General features: G+C 41.5%; 1 protein-coding gene across 1 annotated transcript in view; it reads left to right on the top strand.

Annotated features, from left to right (window-relative positions):
* PLXDC2 (plexin domain containing 2) overlaps positions 1-12,760 on the top strand; it is a 250,187-nt gene that overhangs the window by 93,846 nt on the left and 143,581 nt on the right. The window contains exon 2 of the mRNA XM_079948329.1: positions 10,289-10,500. Coding sequence (XP_079804455.1) covers positions 10,289-10,500 — 212 coding nt within the window. The remainder of the gene's footprint in view (positions 1-10,288; positions 10,501-12,760) is intronic.

Below are 12,760 nucleotides of genomic sequence, written 5' to 3'. Positions count from 1 at the left end.
TGAGCAAAAAGATTTTTGCATTGCAGGGGGTTAGACTACTAGATGATCCTTGTGATCCCTACCAACTCTACAATTCTGAGATTCTGTGAAAGGATAGACATGATTGACTTAGTCCTTTAATTTCAATGGGTCTCCTCTGAGCAGAACTTCGTTGGCTACAACCACACATCATTATCACCTAAAGAAGCAGAAAAAGAATTCCTGGTATAATGACAACGGGAGAAAAATGCATGATAATATGAAGATCTGTTTCATGATGAGAATGAATCTTTGTTGTTTTTTTTAATAAAGATTTTTATTGATTTCCAATTTTTTAACATAAACAAAAACAACATAAAAACAAACACAAAAAACTCATATTTTCTTAACCTTATTTCCATAACCCTCTTTTCCCGGACTTCCCCATACCTTTCCCTTTTTGCATCCTTAATTTAGGACCATTATTCAGCAACCCTTCTTAGCCAATTAAATATAAATTCATTCTCTTTTTCGATTCCACCCTAAAATTAAGCACAATTTTCCGCTGCAATTCTACGTCTTCTTTTCCCTCAGCATTTTAGCACTCCTCAATTTTATAATAATTCTTAAGATACATCTTAAATTTCTTCCAATCTTCTTCCACAGTCTCTTTCTCTTGGTCGCGGATTCTGCCGGTCATTTCTGCCAATCCCATAAAGTCAATCACTTTCGCCTGCCATTCCTCCAGCGTGGGTAGCTCTTGTGTCTTCCAATACTTTGCTAAAAGAATCCTTGCTGCCGTAGTAGCGTACAAAAAGAAATTCTTATCCTTCTTCGGCACCAACTGGCCGACCATACCCAAGAGAAATGCCTCTGGTTTCTTGTTAAAGGTGCACTTAAGCACTTTCTTAATTTCATTATAAATCATTTCCCAGAAGGCCTTAATCTTTGGGCAGGTCCACCAAAGGTGGAAAAAGGTACCTTCAGTCTCTTTACATTTCCAACATTTGTTATTGGGCAAATGATAAATCTTCGCAAGCTTGACTGGGGTCATGTACCACCTGTAAATCATTTTCATAATATTTTCTCGTAAGGCATTACATGCCGTGAATTTAATGCCTGTGGTCCATAACTGCTCCCAGTCAGCAAACATAATGTCATGACCTATGTCCTGTGCCCATTTGACCATAGCTGACTTCACTGTCTCATCTATTGTATTCCACTTCAACAGCAAGTTATACATTCTTGATAAATTCTTAGTATTGGGTTCTAGCAGTTCTGTTTCTAGTTTCGATTTCTCCACCTGGAAACCAATTTTCCTGTCTTGTTTGTAAGCCTCCATTATTTGAAAATAATGGAGCCAATCTCGTACCTTGGACTTTATTTGAGAATGAATCTTTGCCTTATATTTCAAGACGTTCCTGCCTAGTTGTGGGGAAATAATCAGTGTCATTCCCTCACTTTTAATTATAGCACCTATGTAAAATGTCTTAATTAACGGCAGCAGGAATTTAAAGTTAGACATCTGTCACTTCACTTAACAAAGTGAAGTGCTCTTGCATATAAAAGACTGCTACTGTTCTAAGACCAAGCCAAAAAATAAAGTTCCCTCTCTTGCTGGGTGGCATGGTTTTGTGACAACCTTGAGAAACCTCAAGTGGGCTGGTTTCCAAGCAGGGGAAGAACCGACACGCCTGTATTATAGATGAGGCTCTCTTAAACATTGGTGCTTGATCTTGCGGAAGTATTTATAATCCAGTAATTGACTGGAAAAAATCCCTCTAAGTGTATGTCCAATGTGTTTAAATAAGGTGGAGTTAGCATTCTCTGGAAACCCCTCAAGAGCAGAATGAGAATTTGCATTTAAATGGAGGATTAGATGGTTCCACTTTCTCTTAAATGGTAAATGATTCTAAAAACTAAGGTTTGGGAAGCAGTCAGTTGATATTATTTGAGCAGTCAGCTGGCTGGCTGTTAGTTATCTCTTATTTTCTAAAATGTAAACTGCCACTGTGATAAATGTGGATGAAGCAATTTTGTTTTAACAGTTGGAAAGAAGGTTATTAGAAACATTGTTTTTTAAAAGGCTGTGACTCACATGATCAATGTGAAAACACTGAGCCATAGGATAGAGTTCCAGTGCTTTATTGGTAGGCATATTATTAGTAGGAGTGAATGATTCGTACTTAACAAAGTTTGCAGTTCCATTGAACTCTGTAGAACTTAACTTCTGTGTAAATATTCATAGGATTAAGCTCAGGAGCAACTGGATGTGTGTCATACAGATTGACACTCCTTCCTAAAGGAGACTGATGTGGGACACTAGTCATTGTGGCTCCCTCTCTACATATCCTGTTCTGCCCACTTGATAATGCGTAGACCCTAACCCTTAAGTCCTGTGTGAGTGTCTGGAGGTGGTTGGAGGATGGATGGTGGCTAACAGATTGAGGTTGAATCCTGACAAGACAGAAGTACTGTTTTGGGGGGACAGGCTGCAGGCGGGTGTGGAGGACTCCCTGGTCCTGAATGGGGTAACTGTGCCCCTGAAGGACCAGGTGCATAGCCTGGGACTCGCAGCTGTCCATGGAGGTGCAGGTCAATTCTGTGTCCAGGGCAGCTGTCTACCAGCTCCATCTGGTACACAGGCTGAGACCTACCTGCCCGCAGACTGTCTTGCCAGAGTGGTGCATGCTCTAGTTATTTCCCACTTGGACTACTGAAATGTACTCTACATGGGGCTACCTTTGAAGGTGACATGGAAACTACAACTAATCCAGAATGCGGTAGCTAGACTGGTGACTGGGAGGGGCCGCCAAGACCATATAATACCAGTCCTGAAAGACCTACATTGGCTCCCAGTACGTTTCCCAGCACAATTCCAAGTGTTAGGGCTGACCTTTAAAGCCCTAAATGGCCTCAGCCCAGTATACCTGAAGGAGCGTCTCCACCCCCATCATTCAGCCCAGACACTGAGGTCCAGTGCGGTGGGCCTTCTGGCAGTTTCCTCATTGCAAGAACTGAGGTTACAGGGCCTTCTCGGTAGTGGTGCCCGCCCTGTGGAAGGCCCTCCCATCAGATGTCAAGGAAATAAGCAACTATCTGACTTTGAGAAGACATCTGAAGGCAGCCCTGTTTAAAGAAGTTTTTAATGTTTGATGTTTTATCATGTTTTTAATATTCTGTTGGGAGCCGCCCAGAGTGGCTGGGGAAACCTGGCCAGACGGGCGGGGTATAAATCAATTATTATTATTATTATTATTATTATTATTATTATTATTAAGCATTATGAGGATCTTCCCCTGTATTTTAAGATAAGATGGGAAGATTTTGGGCAGTGTCTTGTGGTATCTCAGAAGGGTAGGAATGAGGATTTCTAAAGAAAGAGGTCTACCTGTGATTAGTAGAAGTGGAATAATAAATAATTCAAAATTAGAAAACACATGTAAATTATTATCACTAATAAGAGGTTAGCTTAATTTGTTTGTAGACACACACACACACACACACACACACACACACACACATTATTTGCACGGGTGTGTGTTAATGTGCACATGTGGGTCATTTCAGACATAACATCAAACACTGGCTTGCTGCTATATGAATGGATCCCTGAACTTGTACACCTATTCCTCCTTTTGCACACCTGATTTCCCCTCTCATTTCTGCCTTAGCTGCCAGCTATAATTTGCTGTTGCATTCAGATCTTGCAACCTATGGTTTGCATAAGCCATAGCTTGCTGTATTCTGATTTATATGGTTTGCCACTAAAGCTGCAGTCCTAACCTGGGAGTAAGCCCTAGTAAATTAAATAGGACTTCATTGTGGTTAAGACTGCAGCCTTGATCAGAAGTGAGGGGGGAAATTATAATATAATCATAATAATTTATTCTTTATACCCCACCCATCTGGCTGGGTTTCCCCAGCCACTCTGGCCAGCTGTTATTAGAGAGTGAAAAGGGAGGAGCGAAGGGGAGGAGGCAGTGCTCCAGCACAGGGCTAGTTCATGAAATGGCATTTTGTCTGGATCCACCTCTTAAGACTCCATTAAAATTATGTACATGGGTTCTCTTCCTGGCCTCTGCATACATTGGTGGAAGCCCTACCCCTATTTCGCTCCCCCCTTCTGCCCCCATTTCACCTTCCAGATCCTAAAGGACCCATGTGTCGGTGATCACGCATCTATTGTCACTGCCCGTGTATCCTTGAGTCTGTCTCTTTTCTAAAGAACAGCTTATTTTGTTTTGTTTTGTTTTTCCACAAGAGGAGCTTAATAGCCCATAAGGAAAAGGCCTGCTAGTTGTCCAGTTTATTCAGGATTTCATTTTGCCATGAGCATTTTCTTTTGTTTAAGAAAACACTTTGCAAAGTTAAAAATCTGCGCTATCCCTTGAAGCTATATGGTAGGTTTCTGTACATTACCAGTTTTATTACACTCTTCCAATGTGTCTCCAAGCACTAGTTGCAAAGGGCAGCCCATTTAAAAACAAGAATAGCTGCCCAAGAGCAAATAGGCAGTTTACACTTCTAGGAATTAAGCAAACAGTCTGCTGATATTTTTTCTTCTGACAGCTAAATGCTTGTATTTGTGTTTTTATTTTTTTCAGTATATCACAGTGACATCCGCCAGTCGTTCCTTAAGGCTGTCCTCCTAACCCATGGGTAGGCAAACTAAGGCCTGGGGGCCAGATCCGGCCCAATCGGCTTCTAAATCCGGCCCATGGATGGTCTGGGAATTAGCATAATTTTACATGAGTAGAATGTGCCCTTTTATTTAAAATGCATCTCTGGGTTATTTGTGGGGCATAGGAATTTGTTCATTCCCTCTCCCCCAAAAAAATATAGTCCGGCCCCCCACAAGGTCTGAGGGACAGTGGACCCGCCCCCTGCTGAAAAAGTTTGCTGACACCTAGTGGCCACTAGTTGATGCAGGCCCTCAGTGCACCATGCACAGTCCAGTGGAGTTGCATGCATGTTGTAGCTTGCAATATATGTGTGATTTATTCCTTGCACATTGTAATTCTGCGGCCAGAGTTCAGTGGCAGAACAAATATTTTGCATGCAAAAGGACGTTCAATCCCCAGAATCTCCAGTGGCTAGGAAGGCTCAGGCCAGAGGTGACAGGAAAGTCTGAGACTCTGGAAAGCTGTTATCAATCAGACTCGACAGTACCAGGCTGGACTCTCCTAAAAACCGAGAGTCACAAAGCTTGGGACTTCTGAGCTTAGGGAAAAGGCAAGTCATGTGAGGGATGTGGCATAGGTGTATATAATCATGGAAGGTGTGGAGAAAGTAGATAAGGAGAAACTTCTCCCTCTCTTATAATACAAGAACCCTGGTGAGAGATTCAGACAGATAAAATGAAGTCCTTCCATATGCAGCATACAGATGTAAATGATGAGATTTGCCACCGCAAGTTGCAGTGATGAGCTGTTTAAAAAAGGAGATGGTTATGTACTACCTATTAATCATTATTATTAACCTGTGGGATAGCTCAGATCGGAGAGCACAAGACTCTTAGGGTTCTGGGTTCGAGACCCACACCTGCATCACAGGGGGTTGGGCTAGATAACCCCTCCAACTCTACAATTCTATGGGTCTAGGATTAATTAATTATCATCTGAATTTTAGTGGATACATCTTTGCATTGTTTCAATCCCATATAGCTTAACTACTTTTTAACGATAACCCTTCGTATGTTCTTAGCTATGTGTGCTTTGTCTGTATCTTTTTTTATTTCTGTGAGCTTATAGAGTCCCGGTGTTGGGGGAAAGGCAGGGTATAAGTACGGTAAATAGATAATGTCTGCCGTATCAGACGCATCATGGATTTTAATCCCAGCTGCTGGGGAGCATGAGTGGGAAACATATAATCCTGCTTGTGGGCTTCCCATGTTGCACTCCAGTTCCCATCAGCCCCAGACAGGCAGGGTGAGGGTTGAAGCCCAACACCTGGAGGGCACCATGTTGGCTACCCCTGTCAAGTGGCAAGTGGTTGGCCACTGTGGACATGGACTGCTGGACTAGATAGGTCTTTGACCTAACCCAGCAGGCGGCTTATTATATGGTTGGGTGGAACAATGGCCCAACACAGCATTAAGCAACTTCATAGATTTGGATATAGAACACTTTCCTCCCTGTGCCTGGCTTCTATATTCATTTAGGGGAAATGTCACTTGAAAGAGGTGGCTTGTGGAATATTATGGACTACATTTGACATAGATGCAGAACCTGCTTGGCATTGATTTAAAATTTTATTGTCCCACACTTGTTTCGTTTGTTACTGTTATTGTTCTATTCATTTTACTTTTATGTGCCTTAAACTTGATGTAAAAACTTAGTAATAATAATAATGATTTATTTTTAAAAAAAGAAAAGGGGGCTCAGGGGGTACATTAATGTGACATTACTGACCAGGAAAGTACTTCTGATAGTAGCAGCATGCAAACTGTAGACTGTGTTATGTGGTGATTGGTTCTATGCGTAGATGTGCAAAGGAATAAGCAGTTGGCATATGATTCTGAGACGTGATTTTCACGATGTTTCCTATGTGGAGTTCCTTTCCACATAAAACTGCCACCACAAGACTGCTTGAGGCAAGCATTTCAATTCCCATTGAAAACATCGGTCCACAGACATTTGACTGTTCACAGTTACTGGGACTGACCATGCGGAGAGAGAGATATGCTAGGAAAACAGCCCTTGAGACAATATGCTTTCTAGTGGGAATGAAGTACAGCTTTTCCCCAGCTCTATTCCCCCAAAAGTTCCACTGCTGGTTTTTCTAACATGTACAGCTCCATTTGCATAGTGAGCTCAATCAGTTAAGAGTATACATGAGAAAGCCTGTTTTCTCCACACACATAACCCCTGAAATGGTTTTAAGGGCTTAATTCTATTTGATTCCAAATTTAAGCTGTATGCGGTATTAGGTGCAGGCTCTGGGATGGATAGCCCTGAAAAACAAATTAAGAATCTGTTTTCAGCTTAATTGGTTAAAATAGAATCTGCTTTTCTTCTACTTTCACAGTTGAGCATGTTTTCTGTTTTGTTTTTTTGGTTTCTCAGGAAGCAACTTAGCACAAATGCCTCTGTATCAGAATACTGTAAGGCCTAGTTGGTAGCTATTCTTTTTTCTTTTTTCTAATTGCGATTTCTTCCCACCCTCTCTGCTCAAGTATTCTTTTGAGACCTGCCTGAGTTGAGTGAATTATAAGACACACACATTTCTGGTGTAGTGCTTCTCTCATTGATTGCACTGACTGGAGAGTGCTGGATTGATCAACAGCAGCCACAAGTGGCCCTGAATGCAGCCAACAAATCATTCATTAATTCTGACTGATCTCAGCGTAGTAAGAGCTTGTCAAGACTGCCAGTTCCCCTTCCCCTCATGCCGCTTTCCTCCGAGATAGGGCTCCAATCTTAAATTTAAATTCAACATAAGCGGGGAATAAAATTGCCAGCCTAATCACTTTAGCGTCTAATTTTATGCAAACCTCAAGGACAACTGCTAAAATCATTAGAGCAAAACGCAGGCTTAATTATGTGTTCATTATAAACCCCCTTGCTGCTAATCTCGCTCCTTCCAAAACAGTGCTGTGAGATCTTTGCTGGGGGAGAGCTTCATGCAAGGTTTCGTCTTGTGTGGCAGTGAGTGAAGGGATTATAAACAACAAAAGCCTTGTGCATCGGGCACTATGCTTCTCAATCACGAAATACGGAGTGTTATTGCAGCACTGCCTCTGTCCACATAAATTGCAAAGCAAGCTGCTGCTAATCAGTGCTACCTTCTCTTATGATGGAACTATTTGTCAGATGCCCTTACAATATCTGGCTGTTTTCCAGCTGAATTGAATGACATTGCAGTGCTAATTGAGTGCAAACTCTGAGATCTTCGGTGATAACAGTCCAAGTCCCTTATAAAATTTCCTGTGAGTCTAATGTCTTTCTATCCGCAGAGGTCATTAGCTGCATTCAGCTATTGCTCTGAAGAAACAGAGAAAGTTAATACTGTGGCAGGGGGAAGCTAGGATGTGCAAAATATTTTCCTTTATTTACATGGCTGTATCCATTTTCCCACAAACCGGCATTATTGTTTGGGACACCTGCAAACAAAAGCAGATACAGTTGTTTCTACAGGGTAGATCCAAATCACTATGCATCCAACTTGAATATTATTATGGGCTTATCTGTACAGTGGTACCTCTGGTTACGAACTTAATTCGTTCCAGAGGTCCGTTCTTAACCTGAAACCGTTCTTAACCTGAGGTACCACTTTAGCTAATAGGGCCTCCCGCTTCTGTTGCGCCATCGCCACACGATTTCTGTTCTCAGCCTGAGGTAAAGTTCTTGGAGTCTGTAACCCGAAGTGTTTGTAACCCGAGGTACCACTGCACATTGCTTTCTCCATGTTAAGCCACAAACCTCATTCTAAGGGGGCCAGTGCAGGTAGAAATCATCATTGTGATTCACATGGGCCCTTGGCTGAACTGTGCATTGCCTTGCACATTCATTTTGCAAGTCCCTCAGTGACAAGTATCTATTTTGTCCTGTTCTTGTTTTGTTTTAGATATACAGTGGTACCTCTGGTTGTGGACACGATCCGTTCCGGGGTGCCATTCGCACCCCAAAAAGTCCATAACCAGAGTGGTGCTTCTGTGCATGTGCAAAGCATGATAGAGTGCTTCTGCATATGCGCAAACCGTGCAGAACACTTCTGCGCATGTGTGAACCATGCAGAATGTTTCTGTGTGTGTGCGCGCGTGCGTGGCGAAACCCAGAAGTAAACACTTCCAGGTTGGCCGGGTTCTTAACCCGAAAAAACGCAACATGAAGTGTTCTCAAGAAGAGGTATAACTGTATATTATTATTATCATTATCATTATTATTTATATGCCGTCCATCTAACTGGATTGCCCCAGCCACTCTGGGCAGCTTCCAACAAATCAAAAACATTAAGCACATAAAAACATCAAACATAAAAAACTTCCCCATACCTATCCATCTGCTGGGGTTTTTTTAACTACTATTTCCTATTTTTACTGTACATCGCCTTGAGATGATTGTGTAAAAGGCAATAAAGAAATTGATGATGATAATTCCAAACCAGCTACCTGTTCAGTAAAGTTTTAAGGTGCAGTTTTTGCTGCAGGACCAGAGAGATATGGATGCTCATAGAATTCCCAGGCTAAGCTGCACTTAAAATTTTTAAAAATGTTTCAAGCTTTGCCATTCCCCCCCCCCCCACTGCACCCCACCCACCACCAAGCCTGCTGGTTGTGCAAATTGATGGTACCATCTGGGCTACATTAGCAGAAAACACAGGGAATGATGGGGGCGTTTAAAAATGTGTAAGTGGTTGAAGGTGAACTTGAGACCAGAAACAGCGTGGGCACAGTTTCACATAGACTATGAAAAGGTTTTCAAGGAGCTAGAAGAAAACTTAGAAAGTATCTTATCTGGTGATCCCTGTTCAAGAATCTTGAAAATTTTAATGCGTGATTCTAAAATGCCACCAGCATCATGAACTAAATAAGTGTTGTGTTTATATGCATCTAAAGACATTTTAGCTATTATAAGTAAAAATCTTTTTTTTTTTTTTAATGCCCATACCTTCAAATCATTCCTCCCCTAATGTGAATTTATCATAGAGTCATGCTATTAGGACAAAGATTTGGAAAGGCATATGCACTCATCTGATCAAGGTTATCTATCACTGATTTTTTTTAATTAAACTGCTGCTGCCTATAATGAATGTATTCAGAAAACTGACCTCCGAAAGGCAGTGTTCAGTTATGAATTGGCCCAAAGAACAGTTCTTATTAAGGTTTTTACTAGCAGATTAGTGTCAACTGTAGCAGCAGAATAGCTTTCAGAGCTATAGATAGGTAACTTCAAAATAAAACATACTGTGCATGTTTGTAAGCAAGAAAGCAAAGTTGGACATATCAGAAATCTCTCACTGCTTGAAAACTAAATAAGTATTGCTTTACTTTCTCCTGTTTTTCCCCAAACTATACAATAGTAAGAATATTGTCTAGTTAAAATGCCATATTTCTGCAGCTTGTCATATAAAGAAGCGTTGAGGTTTCTGTCTGAAAAGTGTTGTTAATAAAATGCATTTGATATATATTTTAATAAAATGGAACAAGAGTGAGGTATCAGTTGTCTCAGTGAGGCCCCAAAGTTTTCAGAAATGCAAAAAAAACCCCCCAAACATTTTGTTGCAAGATCCACTCGTAAATAATACATATCAAAAGAATGTTGCTGTATTATTATTTTTTCTATCTCGCTTTAACTCTTTCCCCCAACAAAAATCTCTTTGTCAATAGGTGCATTTTATGAAATGGTTCCAAGCTTTCCTCGAGTGGAGGAGAACATCCTCGTGGATTCCTACAGATACAGCCACAGATGGAAACGGCATTCAGAGTTCCTCAAGTCAGTTGACACCAACAGAGCCAGTGTGGGGCAGGACTCTTCAGAACCTGGGGGCTTCACAGATCTGCTGCTTGATGACACACACGACAACACTACCCAGATTGAGGTAGGGAGCTATTTATCTCCGTTCTGTTGCCTTAAGATACCTGCATGGTGAGGAGGGGATATGAAAACTTGTCACCATATAGGGATTGTTAGGGGCTAGGGAGCAGGGGCTCCTCAGGCTCAGGGGCTGAATGTGTCTCTCCAGGCCACACTTCTCACCAGACTGGAATGTGCCCTTGAACACATAGAGAGGAGTGTGTGAGTTTGTAGAAACTGGCTTACTGTCAGAGGTTGTAATGTTTACATTATTTGCACTGTCCACTTTTGCCTCTGGCTCTGTCCAACACTGGCATGTGGCCCCCAGAAGGAAATGTGGCCCTGGGCTGAAAAAGGTTCCCTGCTGTGTAACGATGCTACACACACACACATACACACATTAACAAGCTTTGTGCCCAAAACTTTTTGTGTTAGATCCAGTTTCCTTCCCACTATTGCTTTTTTCTTAAAGGCTTCGCTGCACGATAAAGAAACTTGCTAATGCCTCTCTGTGTGTGGATGGCATCTATTCTAAATCCTTATTGTAACAACCATAGTAGTCCACTTTTGATATACGAGCAGGTCCTTAATGGATAACCACAGTAGAGGTAGCTGTGTGCTTGTGCCTGTTCTGAATAACCATCATTTCTCCCAATGCTTTATGCTCATCAAAAGCCCTACACAGTGGCATTGATCTTAGTTGCTCTTCTTTTTCACATTTTGCTGTTTATGTTTTGGATTATAGTCTCTTATTTATATTGAATGATATTCCTACGAAGTGAGATTACATTTTTTAAAAAATCAGACGTTTTTCTCCAGTATAATGCAATGTACTTTGATATAGTGCCAAAATATAGCTAGATTTACATTGTTAGTATCTCCTCACCCATTTCCTTAGGTTACATTTTTTTTTAAAAAAAAAATGGCGTCCCTCCTTCCTCTGCATGCTCCAATTCCCCCTCTGACAGCCCTTTCATTGCGAACTGTCGTTTGGTTATACATGCAAACTGAGCAAATAATGGCTTGTGAAATCTATCATTTGTTTCTAAATCAGCTTGGTTTGAAGGCAACCATAGTTTGTTTGGATGTAATGGCACACTATGGTTTACCAGAAATTAGGGCCAGCTCACTGGGCTCTCATGCCAGGCCAATATTGATGTTATGCTAAAGCATTGTTTAGCTTTCTGTGGAAGAATGCAGGGAGCCCTGGGACTGCATACTCCTCCTTCTCTCTCTCCCACTAGCACATGTGAGAGGAGACCAGAATATTATGTCCTTAACCAGATTTCCCTGGGAATCCCAGTTAGATAAAAACTCTATATAATTTAAACAAGACAGGATCAAACTCTAGTAAGATCCTGAAGTGTTCACCAACTAGAACTTAAACTAACCAAAGTCCCCCCCCCCTCCAGGTTTTGAGTGTAGTGGGGAAACTCTGTTTAGATTAAAACAAGAAATAGAGGAGTTTGCTCATTTTCTTTGCTGCATGCCGGAGGCATAGATGATATGGGGGAATGCACAAGCCTGATGCTAGCTGCAGCTCATTGATGTGATGCTAAGCCATGGTTTACCATTATGTTCAGACCACTGCCCTGAGTTATAATTGCTGCAAGAATTAAATGACCTACATACTAGGTATAAATTCCAAAGGCAGGGATTTCATTTCTTGAAAAAGGATTTGCTGCTTGAACTGTGCTCATAACACTGCTATAGTTATCATGATGTATATAGAAAAACAACCACAATAAACGCTCTTGATATATCTGACTACGCTTGCTTAGATGTCACACTAAGCCAACTTAGCTCAGCAATGCATAGCGTAGTGATGAAAGGGACAGGGGAAGAGCAAAGCAGCTCCATGCTCTTCTCTTGGGAGTCGAACACACAGGAAGTTGCCATATACTGAGTCAAGGCTTTGATCTACTTAGCTCAGTATTGTGCACTGACCAGCAGCAGCTCTTCAGGGTTTCAGGAAAAGGACTTCCTGTCCCAGACTCCCAGCCCTACCTGGATTGAACCTGGGAACTTCTGTATGCAAAGCAGATGCTCTGCCACAGACCAGACTGGTCCCACACTTACCATGTCATATGAACCAGGTAATTACTTAGAATGGATTGCCATTACAGCATCTCTGGAACTGCAAATTTTGTGGTTGGGGAGTTTGGAATGTAATTTCTCTTGTAAGTAGGGATGGACACTGGCGTTCACTGTTCAATTCTTTTCTGTCCTATTTCTGCTGTAATTTGTGGTTTATTTATTTTTTAACCACTTGTGTGAATAGCAAA

Source organism: Podarcis cretensis (genome assembly GCF_951804945.1).
Source record: "Podarcis cretensis genome assembly, chromosome: 12".
Lineage (NCBI taxonomy): Eukaryota > Metazoa > Chordata > Lepidosauria > Squamata > Lacertidae > Podarcis > Podarcis cretensis.
Note: the sequence above shows the minus strand (reverse complement) of the source record. Positions and strands in the feature narration are given on the sequence as shown.